The sequence below is a fragment of the Arachis stenosperma genome, chromosome 9, assembly GCF_014773155.1.
Source record: "Arachis stenosperma cultivar V10309 chromosome 9, arast.V10309.gnm1.PFL2, whole genome shotgun sequence".
NCBI lineage: Eukaryota > Viridiplantae > Streptophyta > Magnoliopsida > Fabales > Fabaceae > Arachis > Arachis stenosperma.
This window is the reverse complement of record NC_080385.1, coordinates 35,707,923-35,722,812: the sequence shown is the minus strand read 5'-3', so window position 1 is coordinate 35,722,812 and position 14,890 is coordinate 35,707,923. Positions and strand designations below refer to the sequence as shown.

The 14,890-nt window shown below is 32.1% G+C and overlaps 1 protein-coding gene across 1 annotated transcript; it reads left to right on the top strand.

Annotated features, from left to right (window-relative positions):
• The first annotated feature begins 2,630 nt into the window (after positions 1 to 2,630).
• On the top strand, positions 2,631 to 13,669 carry LOC130950976 (lon protease homolog 1, mitochondrial-like). Its single transcript, XM_057879581.1, has 20 exons — positions 2,631 to 3,094; positions 3,589 to 3,654; positions 3,751 to 3,942; positions 4,023 to 4,088; positions 4,279 to 4,320; positions 4,431 to 4,553; positions 5,986 to 6,084; positions 6,270 to 6,335; positions 6,414 to 6,500; positions 7,165 to 7,204; positions 7,638 to 7,809; positions 8,651 to 8,775; positions 9,368 to 9,498; positions 9,598 to 9,702; positions 9,900 to 10,013; positions 10,605 to 10,772; positions 10,928 to 11,029; positions 11,426 to 11,677; positions 12,307 to 12,816; positions 13,246 to 13,669. Exons 1-20 carry the CDS (start codon positions 2,771 to 2,773, stop codon positions 13,447 to 13,449), a joined length of 2,988 nt encoding a protein of 995 aa, XP_057735564.1. The 5' UTR covers positions 2,631 to 2,770; the 3' UTR covers positions 13,450 to 13,669.
• The last annotated feature ends 1,221 nt before the right edge of the window (positions 13,670 to 14,890 follow it).

Genomic DNA, 14,890 nt, shown 5'->3' with positions numbered 1-14,890 from the left:
AAAGTCCAATTTATAAAGTATTTTTTGAGAAAATATATTTAATATTGGGTATTTTTGTTGTATTTTATAACATTTTGAGAATATTTTTGTCTTTATAAAAAATAAAGCATATTTTTATCAGCTTATTAAAAAATAGGATAATTTTGGTAGTTTACCAAAACTCACAATGTTTTTCTCTAACACTTTTTTTTTTCTTTTTGTCTTCTTTGTTCTTTTAAAACCAGCGTTAATGATGCAAGAGAATAAAAAGTTTAATCCGCAACATATATGCCAACAAGTGGCAGAAAAGAAAAGCTAAAATTAAATACCTTTAAAATTATCATTGATATAAATGATAGTATGTCTTTCATTATCAATATATTTTTTTCAAAATTTCAGATTTCACTAGGGAGTTTACTTGGAAAAAATCGCATTAAAGTCCAATCTATAAAGTATTTTTTGATAATATATATTTAATATTGGATATTTTTGTTGTATTTTGCAATGTTTTGATAACCTTTTATCGTTATAAAAAATAAAAGATATTTTTGTCAACGTATTCAAAAACAGGACGATTTTGATGGTTTACCTAAATTATCTCTGATACTTTTTTTTTCTCTCTTTTTATGTTCTTTGTTCTTTTAAAACCAGCACTTAATGATGCAAGAGAATAAAAAGCTTAATCCGCAACATATGCCGACAAATGATAGAAAAAAGAAAGCTAAAATTAAATGCCTTAAAAATTATTATTGATATAAATGATAGTATGACCTTCATTATTAATATATTTTTTTTAAGATTTCAGATTTTTCTAGGGAATTTACTTACGAAAAATTGCATTAAAATTCAATCTATAAATTTTTTTAAGAATATATATTTAATATTGAATATTTTTACTGTGTTTTCTAATGTTTTGAGAATATTTTTTTCGTTATAAAAAATAAAGGATATTTTAGCGTATTAAAAAACGGGACGATTTTGATAGTTTATCTAGACTTGTAATTTTTTTCTCTAACACTTTTTTTCCCTCTTTTGGCCTTTTTTGTTCTTTTAAAAGTATCTCTTAATAATGCAAGAGAATAAGAAGCATAATCCGCAATATTTGTCGACAAGTGGCAGGAAAAAAAAGCTAAAACTAAATGTCTTTAAAATTATCATTGACATAAATGATAATATTTTTTATTATCAATATATTTTTTTTCATAATTTCAGATCTCTCTACAAAATTTACTTGCGAAAAATCGCATTAAAGTTTAATTTATAAAGTATTTTTTAAGAATATATATATATATATATATATATATATATATATATATATATATATTGTGTTTTATAATGTTTTTAGAATATTTTTGTCGTTATAAAAAATAAAGGATATTTTGTCAGCGTATTAAAAAATGGGACAATTTTGGTGATTTGCCTAAAATTATAATCTTTTTTTCTGTAATATTTTTTTATATATTTTTTGTTCTTTTAAACTAGCAGTTAATGATGCAAGAGAATAAGAAATTTAATCTGCAATATATGCCAACAAGTAATAGAAAAAAAAAAGTTAAAATTAAATATCTTTAATTTTGATATAAATGATAGTATATCCTTTTTTATCAATATATTTTTTTTCAAAATTTTCAATCTCTCTAGAGAGTTTGATTGAGAAACTCTACATAGCATATGAGAATCAATCATCATACAATGAAATTCAATTTGGGAAGAAACTTGTTTAAATAATATTTATGCAACGATGGAAAAAGATATAAATTATTAAAGGTACTTGTAAATTTATGATTAATATTGCATATTTTTCATACATAAAAATTTTTGGATTGATGATCTTCAGATACTAATAACATCTTCATGTCAATTAAGGGTTGATTAAATCTACAAAGGATCGATATAAAAAATTAATACTTGGCTGCAAAAGAATAATTGATTTGGAAGTTGATAGATAGAAAATAAAGAGTAGAGGATTAACTAGAATTATGTTGAAAGAATTTTTAGCACATAAATTGAGCTAATAATTTTAACTAGATGAGACTATCTACATCATTTTACAAAACCTGTCCTCTAAGATGCCAAAAGCTTACGGCTACAGTATTCTCTCAGTTTTTTTCACTTAATTGTTGTTTTAAAATGTAATATCTCACTATATATTTTTTAAGTGAGACTAAAATAAAATATGTGAAAAAAATAATTGAATGATAAAAAATCATACTTGATAAAATAATTGATAGAAAAATGGAGAGAATTTATTCTTATATTATAAAAAAAATTGTTTTGTAAGATTTTAGAGAGAGAAGTGTAAAAAATATGATTTGTATTAAAAATAAGATAAAAAAGAATAAAAATATTTTTTTTCAACAAATATAAAATAAAAATTGGAAACGAATTATTGTGGGACAGACTTAAAATTTAAAAACAAAAAATAAGTAAAAGAATTTTAATTTTTTAAAATAAAAATGGGATAAATTTTGTAATTATTTTGCCAAGTTATTCTTTGGGTTTTTTATTTAAATAAATAATTAAATATGAAAATATTCTCAAGGACAAAATCGTACTTCAGTGGTAACAAAAGGCTAGTTTCGTCAAACTAGACATGCGAGGGTTTATGAAGGGCTTAACCCTCAACAAAATAACACACCCCCTCCCATTTCCTTCTTTCAACAGCATCCATGGACGTTTCCAGCACAATTAAGCCCCATTTCCTAAATTCCCGAACAGTATTCTAGGGCATGTTTCAAAAACCTTCGATTTCAACAATTCCATTCGCTCCTCTGCTTCATTGAACAAACCAATGTTGAAGCTCATCACTTCCTCCTCCTCCCGCATCCACCACCATCGCTTCCCCTCTGCCGCGGCGGTCACGGCGCTCCGGCCCGTCGCTGAGTCCAGCTCCCCGCTGCTCCGAGTGCTCAATTCACTTGGCGGGTTGGGCCGGAGGAATGGTAACTCGGTTGGGCGCTTATTTTTCTGTTCTGGTTCGGGTTCTGGCGACGGGTCGGATCAGGCGGTTGACGCGGAAGTGAAGTCGACTGAGTCCGGTGCCCCCGACGAGGCGCAGGCGAAGGCTTCTTCGGCTATAGTGTCCACTTACCCCAGACCTGAAGATTACCTCACTGTTAGTTTTTTGGGATTTATTTTAGAACTGTAGTTGTTTAAATTAGTCTTCAACAATTGCCGAATTTTGGTTTTTGGTTATTGATGCTGTGTTTGAAGTTAAGTTTGAACTTTGAAGTGTATGAATGAAGAATGTGTGTGTCGATATTGTAGTTAGGTAGTAAATTATCATTGTTATGCAAGGTGTGGACTGTGGAGTTATGGATCAAGTTAGTTTTTTTTTTTAATTTAACATAAAACAAATATATTTTTAATATGTAAACTGTGTCCAAGGCTGCGAATTCTTACTTGTCTCAATGCAACAGTACACTGTGCTGTTCCTTCATCAGGCAAATATAGCTATGGTTTCAATGTCCATTTTTTTAATTATTTTACTCGCTAAAGTAAATATTTGGAGTTTATCAATGGTATGTCTTTTATACATTGATTTATTACCATTTTCCTCGTTTGGAAAATATAATAAAATGTTTGTATTCTTATGTTTGCTCGGATCAGGTTTTGGCATTGCCATTGCCACATCGGCCACTTTTCCCAGGATTTTATATGCCAATCTATGTTAAGGTACTGTTTCTTATCAAAATGATGGACTGATGTTTAAATATAGCTTGAAAAAGCTGCCAGTATGGTTGTCTGATTGGTATTTTACTATTCATCCAGGATCCAAAATTGTTAGCAGCTTTACAGGAAAGTCGAGAAAGACAAGCCCCTTATGCTGGTGCTTTCCTTCTTAAGGATGATCCAGGGGCTGATCCAAGCATAGTATCTGGCTCTGAAACGGAAAAAAGTGTGTACGATTTAAAAGGAAAAGAGCTGTTTAATCGTCTTCATGAAGTTGGGACTCTAGCTCAAGTATGAGTTTTTGAATCAATGACTTACATATCTTGAATATTTGCATCTGATTTTGTCGCTAATCCTGTTTTCAATGCCAGATTTCGAGCATCCATGGGGAACAGGTGATTCTGATTGGTCATCGGCGTCTACGTATAACAGAGATGGTATGCATTGACCAAATGGAAAACACAGAAAAATTGATGTTTGATGTATCTTTTTGTGCCATCCTACTTGTATAACTGGGTGTTTCTCGCATTTGAAAGGGATTTCTGTTTACAAATAATCATTTCTCTTAGTATGCGTCTAAAATATTCTGATGATTATTTGATGTGAAAACTTGTGTCTTATCTACAGGTTAGTGAGGATCCACTTACTGTAAAAGTTGATCATCTCAAGGTTCGTTTGTAACTGCTATCTATTGTTTCCTTAGTCTACATCTTGGTCAGGAGTAATAGGTTTCTTTGCCTTGTTATTGTAGTTTTATGTGGTTTTACTTGGTGCTGCAGGATAAGCCATATAATAAAGATGATGATCTTATAAAGGCCACATCTTTTGAGGTTATATCAACCCTAAGGGATGTTCTTAAAACAAGTTCCCTTTGGAGAGACCACGTCCAGACTTACACTAAGGTTTGGATCTTTCTCTATATGAGTTTATTAGGGAGAGGGAATTGGAGTTATCCTTTGTTTATGTGGCACTGTTTGTTTGCATCAATTACTTTCTAGTGTCTCATGTTTAAGTTACTTGACTAAATGAATCTTTTCTTAATATTGTAACAAATCCAATGAATTGATCTATCACACCATCTTGTCACATGGAAAATAGTTATTATCCATCATTTTTGATAAATTTACTGCGAGTGGAACCGAAGTGGTAGAAGGAAGAAATATGAAAGGTTTAGTGAGGAACAAAAATGTTTGGTAAAGGGTGGGTAAATTATTATTATTCTCATTAACCACATATTAAATTCCTTGAAAATGTACCTTTTTAATGTGTTTTTAATGACTAAAACTGTTAACATATAGACATATACATCCATTGGAACGGGATCAGAATGTTAAGTGAGCATTATTCTTGTATACAAAACCACAATGGATTAGCAATATTTGAGACTTCCCTTGCTCCCCAGACTTAATGACTAATTTCTCATCTGAACCTGTTCTACACCTCTAATAACCATAATCTCTTTTATTTCTTCTTGCTAATTAACTAATTCCTATCCAAGGCCCAGGGTCCTTTTAACATAATTAACCCCAAACCTCAAATTCAGTTGTTGCACATGCTTTCATTTTCCTTTGTCCTGATTGCTTTATTGTACAATGTTGAGAACCCCAAAAATGTGATAGCTTTCACAATTTTCATGTATTCAAGAAGCATCACTCAAATTCAAATATGCTGGATCTTGGTGATATGGACTTGTTAGGCATCCTTGCAACATAATGTGGGTTTTGTAATAATCATTTACCTTAGGTTTGCTGTGGAGGAAACTAAAAGTTTGTTGTTTAATTTAATATAATTGTCCATTGTGCATGTTTGACATTAATACATTATAGAATACTTGAGTTTGTTTCATGTCATATCAATTGAAAATTGAAATATTATCTATCTGTCTGATATGAGATATGAGCTGCATTTACAGCAAACAAATCAACAATCATTTTTTAAATATAACTTCCATTTCAATCAGAAGATCAAGAGCTTTCAGTCCATTATTATATTTCAATTATTTGGTTGAGTCAGTTTGTTCCTTGTAAATAATGAGGAATTTTCTGAAAGAAAATTCTTTTTATAACATAACTGCAGGATAGTGAAACTATATTCTTTTTACAACCTATAAGCAACTGAATGGACTATACGATCATGTACTATACAATGGCTATCTTTTTCTCTTTTTTTTTTTTATTGTTTTCATAAGTTTTCTTTTTGTGAAACATATAAGCATGAATGATGCAGTACGACTTTATTTGACGGTTATGACAATTAATATTGGATCTTAGTTAATTACTTAACCTATATTATTTTATCATGTCACGTTGACTTTCTTCATTTTAAAATGCACAGCATATAGGTGATTTCACTTATCCGAAGCTAGCAGATTTTGGAGCTGCAATATCCGGGGCAAACAAATTGCAATGTCAAGAAGTTCTTGAAGAGTTAGATGTGAGTAGTGCACTTTGCCACTTACGCTGAGAAAGATTGGCTTTATGCATTGCAGACTATATATAAAAATATAGATATTTCTGAGGCTATAATCAGTTTTAATTTCAATTAACATATAAATAAGTGAACCTGTGGAATTTTAAAATTATAATATTGGAACTATTGTTTCTGATTTTGCTGAACAGGTGTATAAACGATTAAAACTCACACTGGAGTTGGTAAAGAAAGAGATGGAAATCAGTAAGATTCAGGTAATAGTTCCTTTGAATGCACTTTTATGCTCCCCTCAAATTTTCATCATATATTGACGCGGGTGTTGATTTTGTTAGGAATCAATTGCAAAAGCAATTGAAGAAAAGATAAGTGGTGAGCAGCGCCGTTACTTGTTAAATGAGCAACTTAAGGCCATAAAGAAGGTACAAACTACAAATCTCTCATGATTTGGTTATGTAATACATCGGTGTGCCTGTAATGCTGAACAACTTTTTATTTCTGGCTTGTCAACCTATTTTCTAACTAGAAAGTTTGGTTCATTGCATATTTGATTTAGCTTCTATTCTTCAATCCTTTATTTTAAATTGCCTACAAGTATTAGCATAAGGGGAATACCAGCAGCAAGATCAATGCCCTAGATTGACACCAAAACTTTCAAAACCACAAGATAACGACTATAGAAAAATGTAACTACTTGGCCTGTGTGACTTCCCTAGAATATAGTAAACAATACAGCAGATATACGCTCAGCATTTTTCTCAACCTATACTCCTATAGATACATATTGTTTTGATTGCTACTTGAAACAAAATGTCCAGAAACATCACCGAATAGAATGCCAGCAGTGGTTCTACACACTGCTGAGAGAGATGGTGGCATCATGTGTAGACCACTGCTAAGCTCATCAATGGCCAAAATGGCTCATCTGTTGTGTCAGTTAAAGTCAATTAGTAGCTCTAACCATGCATAGAAATTTGAAAGAAATATGCAATACAGTTCTCCTAACATGAGTTAAATTATTATCCTTTGCAAATGATATAGTTGGTCAGAATTTATTGTTTATTCGTTCTTTTGGTGTATTTACAGGAATTGGGTCTGGAGACTGATGATAAGACAGCTCTCACTAGTATGTTCTGCTCTATAATATGTTTGTAAATCAGGATGATACACTTCTTTTTGTTTCTCATTTCTTGCCTCAATTTTGATTGTGTATATAAGCATGTAGGAAAGATCATTGTTGAATCAATTAATTAGTGATCAAAGTCTTCATGACTTAGAAATCACTAAATGATTCTCACTTGACTGGTTTAACTTTATCTTGTCCTCACCTCTGTGTTTCTATGCAGTATCCTTTAAATCTTGTGGCTGCATAAGAAGTGTAGGAATGTTCTCTTTGTTATAGTTTTTTCATATTCTGGCCGGCCTGCAGTAATAATCTGATCATATTTGAGTTATATTGCTTCCAGCCGTTCCATCAAGTATGGCTGAATGGTTGTATTCTCTGGTGAAGTTTTTTTTGGCTTGTTGATAAAATAGAATTACCTTTTCTTTTATTTAAGGTAAATTCAGGGAAAGGATTGAACCAAAGAGAGAAAAATGCCCCCCTCATGTTTTGCAAGTCATAGACGAAGAACTCACAAAGCTGCAACTGTTGGAGGCTAGTTCTAGTGAATTCAGTGTTACCCGTAACTACTTGGACTGGTTGACTGCACTACCTTGGGGCGAATACAGGTTTGTGTTTACAGAACTTTGCTCTTATTACTGTTGGCTGTAGGAATTGAAATTTGTGATTTCAAGGATATCTTAAAACATCCCTGTTACCATTTATTTGGGTTGGACAGATGTGGTTGATAGTTCAAATTAGAACAAGTCAAAAAGGGTTTTTGGTGGTTTTTTGTGGTGTTAACTAAAATGCGTAGATAGAGTTTTCAGTAGATTCTGGGAACAGTGAATGAGTCTGATAAGATGAAATTTCATTATTAGCCTATAATAACATCTACTCAACTAAGGATGCTTGAATTATATGATACTAATGAATTAATAAGCCACTTTTAGTTGCTATTATTAATCTATATCCTTTTATATATATTAAATGTGTAATAATAATAAATGTGAGATAAGTCAAGAAGGTAAGTATAAGAATGAGGTATTGGATTCAAGTCTTATAAATAACAAAAAAATGTATTTTTATTGACATATATGATGAAGGATATTATAGAAAAAAAATTGTGCACCAAATGTCCAAACCCCGCCGGTGTTCCCAATTCCGATTATAAATTGTAGACGTAGATGTAGAAGTAGATTATATATAGTAGAAGTAGATATTCTTTTTGGTAATCATGCCTTTGAAAATAATATTGTTTTGTCCTTATAAAATATCCAAAAACAAAAGCTAATTCTTTCAACGTCAATTCCTCTTAGGTAATCTGTTTGACTTAATTCTTTCCTCTCATTTTTTAAAATTTTTTTTTTCAGAACTAAAAGCAAATGGACCATGTGTAGCGTTCTTTACTTTTACTATGACTGTTGTGAATCTCATATAATTTGGTTGATCTATTATTTCAAAATCCAGTGATGAGAACTTCGATGTTACTCGGGCACAAGGGATTCTGGATGAAGATCATTATGGATTAACTGATGTGAAGGAAAGGATATTGGAATTCATAGCTGTTGGGAAACTAAGAGGGACTTCTCAAGGTAATCATTTTCATTTTTGTAATTGTTTAGACAGTGATTTAACGTGAAAAGCTTGAGGCTTCTGAACTCCTCAGCTCATATATTTATATACACTAATTAATCATTACAATACCTACTAAAGATAAACATAATCATTTATAATTGATTCTAATCTAACCTAATTGACACTTACAGCTAATTGATTGAATATAATATCAATAGTAATGTATCTAGTGTCCGCCAAGTTTTACAGATACTATAGTGATGTCATTTCTTAAAGCAGAGATGCTTTTGCTAAGAAATCTTTAATCACCACATATCTTGATGCTTGATTTCATATATATATATATATATATATAGACTATTTACATATATTTTACCCCAAAAAAAATTATTTTATGTTATGGGAGAACATGCCAGTGTAAGCTGTGGAGTATGTTATTAGTTATGTTTATTTAAATTAACTTTTTATGCATAGAAGTTTGGAAGATTAATAACTTGGTTGACTGTATCAGTCTTCTAAATATCATGGTGTATTTATTGCCTATGGTGCCTATCATCGTTTCATTTTCAAAAAGGTTGACATGATTCCTGATCTTTTTCATATTTGCAGGAAAAATAATCTGTCTTTCTGGTCCACCTGGAGTGGGCAAAACAAGTATTGGCCGTTCAATTGCACGTGCCTTGAACCGTAAGTTCTTCCGTTTCTCTGTAGGAGGATTAGCTGATGTAGCTGAAATAAAGGTAGCTAATTTTCTGTCTCCTTGTTAAGGTTAAATTATATGCTAGTTCCGTGGCAACAAATGAGGTAGTGTTCTGAATCATATATACGCCATCTTACAGGGTCATCGTAGAACCTATATTGGTGCTATGCCAGGAAAGATGGTACAATGCCTTAAGAATGTGGGGACAGCCAACCCTCTTGTTTTGATTGACGAGATTGACAAAGTAATACATTGGTAGTTGGTTCAATTTATTAATACATTGGTAGTTGGTTCAATTTATTTGAATTGAGTATTCTATTCTCCCTTGGGTCAAAATAAATATGCTGCATCATTTTTATTTTCCTTCCTAAATGTTCTTTTAGAATTTAGAAGGATGATTTTGGTATTCATATTTGAATATTTGTTTTATTCAATTGACAGTTGGGCAGAGGACATGCTGGTGATCCAGCAAGTGCCTTGCTAGAGCTCTTGGATCCGGAGCAGAATGCTAATTTTCTGGACCATTATCTTGATGTTCCCATTGATTTATCAAAGGTAAAATATTTGGTAGCTTGAATGGTGACATCCTTTTGTATATGTAATATGTTCATGTCTATGTTCAAGTGGGGTGTGTGCATAGTTATCAAACCAAATTAGCTGGTTCAACCGAAAAGCTGGTGAACCGAACCCTACCAGGTCTAATTTAGTATTTAGACTGGTCAAACTTGGTCAACCCACTGAAAACCGGTCAAACCTGGTTTAAACGGACCAAGTGAACCGGCAGGTCACAGAAGCAATGACGTCAGCATGGCATTAGCACCTGTTTTATATCACTCAGGAATCAATCCCAGGTTCTCCTAGTATGCCTAGGCAAGCTTACCGCAATACTTCTAGGCTAAGTTGTTATTTGTTTTATATATATATATATATATATATATATATATATGAAATTGAATTAACTAATTTTTATTTAAACGGTTAGGCCAGTGACCTATTAGTTTAACCACTGACCCAATGTCTTGATTAGTTCGATTATTGGCTCGGTTTTGATAACTATGGTTGCGTGGCTAATGATAGTATTCTAGGGGAAAATTTGGTTATTCAACATGTTAACCACATGACTTACCATTGAAATCATTTCCACAGGTTCTCTTTGTTTGCACTGCAAATGTAGTGGAAATGATACCAAACCCTCTGTTGGATAGGATGGAGGTTGTTGCTATTGCTGGATACATCACTGACGAGAAAATGCACATCGCCAGAGATTATCTGGAGAAGAGTACACGAGAAGCATGTGGAATCAAGCCAGAACAAGTACTTTTCTTTTCCACCCATGTTGTAGTCCCTTTTATACACAAAGAATGTCATACTTGAAATCCATGGTTACTGCAAACATGACGATGCCATCTTTTATAGCCATTTTCATTTTTATCGACTAAATATTAACTACAAAAATGAACTTGCTTCAGGTGGAAGTGACCGATGCTGCTCTTCTTTCCTTGATAGAAAATTACTGCCGAGAAGCAGGTGTCAGGAATCTCCAAAAGCACATAGAGAAAATATATCGAAAGGTGCTGCCTTTAAGTCTGCATGTATATAGTTCAATTGTATTGAATATCTTTGTATAGCAAGTTCCAAGTTTGGATAAATGACATGGCATAGTTAGGCTATCATTGGACAAAGTAAAAGTTTAGTGAAATGGTGAATTGTTATGGCAGAATTAAAGATGTGCTATTGTTAATAGTAGGTTGTTGCCCATAACCATTAGCAATGTTCTAAGTATGGTGTCAAATGAGCAAGAGCCACTATATTTATATTTAGTTGCACTTATTTATCTCCTGTTGGTTGTTTCTTAATATTGACTTAGCTGTTTGATTTCAATTTGGAGATTGCTATATTTCAATATATTTGAATTTTAGTAAATGCTTTGGTTACCCGGGCCCAAAATATTGTTTGTGGTATCGCAGATAGCACTACAACTAGTGAGGAAAGGGGAGACAAAAGCCACTGTTGCTAGTGTTCAATCTGTTGAGGCTAAAAGAGTTGAAGAAGATAATGTTGAATCACATCCAGATCCCAATCAGAAGGAAAGCTCCATGGTAGCAGATAGTAGTAACCCTGAACAAATGAGTGAGCCTTACAATGAAGTTGACAAGGAGCAAACAGATCTACCAGTTGATCAATCTGAATCTCCTGAAAACCTATTGACAGATGTGAAGGTATGTAATGTTAACTTTTCTGGGAGCATATATATATGATTTTTTTATTTTTTTCGTTAAATTTACTTTGTGGCAATTGATTCAGTTACCAAATAAAACCGAGTATTAGTGAATGAAAAGTTAGTAACTCTCCAATACATTACTTGATGTTATGGTTGTGCCATGAGCATGCAGATGTTATGGTATAACAGTTCTATACAACAACAAACAACAATAAAGCCTTGTCCCACTAGGTGGGGTCGGCTACATGAATCAAACGACGCCATTGACCTCTGTCATGTATCATGTCTACAGAGAGACCGTTTACATGTAGATCTCGTTTGATCACCTCATGGCTGGTCTTCTTAGATCTTCCTCTGCCTTTCACCCTTTGTCCATTTTCCATCGCATCCCCCTCTTGACTGGGTGTTCTGTCGGTCTTCTTCTCACATGTCCAAACATGGTATAACAGTTCTATATTGGCCAAAAAAAAATGATGGAAAAAATGTATTTTATACTCGTATCTGAACAGCCTCTACCAATATCGGAACACACATTTAGCAGTTGATGTGTTTTCTTTCTATAAACCTGAATTATTTTGTCCAACAGCTCACTTGTTTGCTCATTTGTATGGATCTTGATTTTGGCAGGAAGGAAGTGATGAAGATAAGGAAATTGAAACTACGACAATTGAGAAAGTGTTGGTTGATAAATCAAATATAGCTGACTATGTTGGCAAGCCTGTCTTCCATGCTGAACGCATCTACGATCAGACACCTATTGGGGTTGTCATGGGTCTTGCCTGGACAGCTATGGGTGGTTCTACCCTTTATATAGAGACAACACTTGTCGAGGAAGGGGATGGAAAAGGAGCCCTGAACCTCACTGGTCAATTGGGGGATGTGATGAAAGAAAGTGCTCAGATAGCTCATACAGTTGCCAGAAGAATACTACTGGAGAAGGAACCAGAAAATCGTTTCTTTGCAAATTCAAAGTTACATCTCCATGTTCCTGCAGGGGCTACACCAAAGGACGGACCTAGTGCTGGCTGCACGATGACTACTTCATTGTTGTCCCTTGCTATGAAGAAGCCTGTAAAAAAGGATCTGGCAATGACCGGGGAAGTCACACTCACCGGAAAGATTCTTCCCATTGGCGGGGTAGGTTGAGAAATGCCATTTATTCCGATCTTATTGGTTATAATCTTTAGCTGCAGTCAGGCTTACATATTTATTTATTTTTTTCTCTTTAATATTTTCTTTATGAAAGGAAATGGTATTGTCCATGCGTTGGCTACCTGCTTTCAGTATCTACTTTGCAATTAAAGGCCTACTTGATCTTGAAAATTATCTTATTTTAAAGTCGAAGACAATGTTGTATTTTTATAATTATTTGAAAAAGATAAAACATTTTCTGTAACTAAAATATATTTTAGCATATTAACTAACTATAAATGGAAAGACACCAAAGAAAAACTACCCGTAAATGGAAAAAGAATACAAACCTCTATGAACCCTTGCCCAATTTTTGGTGATATGGATTATTTATTTGCATTCCTTGACTCATGCAATGCTTTGAATATGGTGCAGGTTAAGGAGAAAACAATAGCTGCCAGGAGAAGCGAAGTTAAGACCATCGTATTCCCTTCTGCCAACAGGAGAGACTTTGACGAGCTGGCACCAAATGTTAAAGAAGGTCTTGATGTTCATTTTGTTGATGACTTCATGCAGATCTTTGATTTGGCTTTTGATGATGACAATTCCCAGCATTCGGAGAAGTCAGTCTCACTATAATGCTCTGTAGGATCATCCTTTATTTGAAACTCAATTCTTTGACGTGCTGGTAACCAGCCTGAATTTTGTACTATATTTTTGTATTTAATTTAATGCCAGTGTTTCTTGGACGTTTAAATTCATCTGCTGGGCACAGGAGAAGTATCATTTTCTCTTTCAGATTTTGTAACCGAGTGTAATAATATGTACATTTATATTTTATAGTTGAGACTTGAGATGTTCGGTATCAAATTGTTTTCTCAAGATGGGGAGTGCTCATGCCTGAAGGAGAATAGAGTTTTTGTCTTTCCCTTTTTAATTAATCATAAAGACATTTTAGTATAAAAAATAATATAATATATATTTAAAAAAAAGTTAAATACTAATATAGATAATATATATGTATCGTATTTTTACATGTTTATTTAACTCTCTCTAAAATAATATATAAATTACTTTTTTACATGTTTAGTTAAATTTTATTCAACTCTCTTTAAAATAATATACAACTTTTTAAAATATTAATAATTAATCCTATTTTTTCCGAATAATTTTTTTCAAAACACGGAAGAAAAATTAAAAAACTTTTTCCAAACCAGGTATCTTAACTCTCTCTCTCTAATGGTTTTCACTCCTCTCCATTTTTTCATTGTTGTCGTGCCTCTTAAAATTGTACCCAAAATCGTTCACCTCATCAAGTAATTAACTTGAAACTTGAACATACTTTGGTAGAGCTGAACTCATAAAATCTCATTCCTATCCAATTTTTTATTATTTCTTTTGATAATGATATATCATTCTTTATATTGATTTTATCTAATAATATTAAAATTTTAGCATGAATAGTTAGATTTATTTAAAACTTTAAAAGTTTACCGGGTTTATAATTTAGTAAAAATATCTTACAATTTGATAAAAATATAAAAAAAGACAAAAAAAATAAAAAAATAAAATGATATTTAAAGTATTCAATTATTATCACGCTAGATAGTGAGCGGTTATATTAAAGAGTGATAATGTGCTTCAAGTAAAAAAAACTCAAAAGTGTTCTTTTAGAAAGAATTATTTGAAAAAAATATTGGTTATTAATATTTTAAAAAATTAGATAATTACTCATTTTAAATAATAATTTAATTATAAAATGATCCTGCTATGGTTAAGATATTAATTCTAATTAAACTGAGGTAATTTAAGTTACAAGTATAGTTAGTTATCATTAAGATAACATTCAATTAGAAGTTGACATATCATAGAAGATAAATTACATGTTATTTTAGAAAGGATTAGATAGAATTTACAAAAACTTTATCATTGTACTAAAATAAACACCAACGTAAATACCTATCATCATCTTAAATATTCATACATTTATTACTATCTTATATTTTTAGTAAATAGAAAGAATTACATCCCACTTTGGTCTCTGTGATCGATGAGTTACACGGATTTAGTCATCGAGATT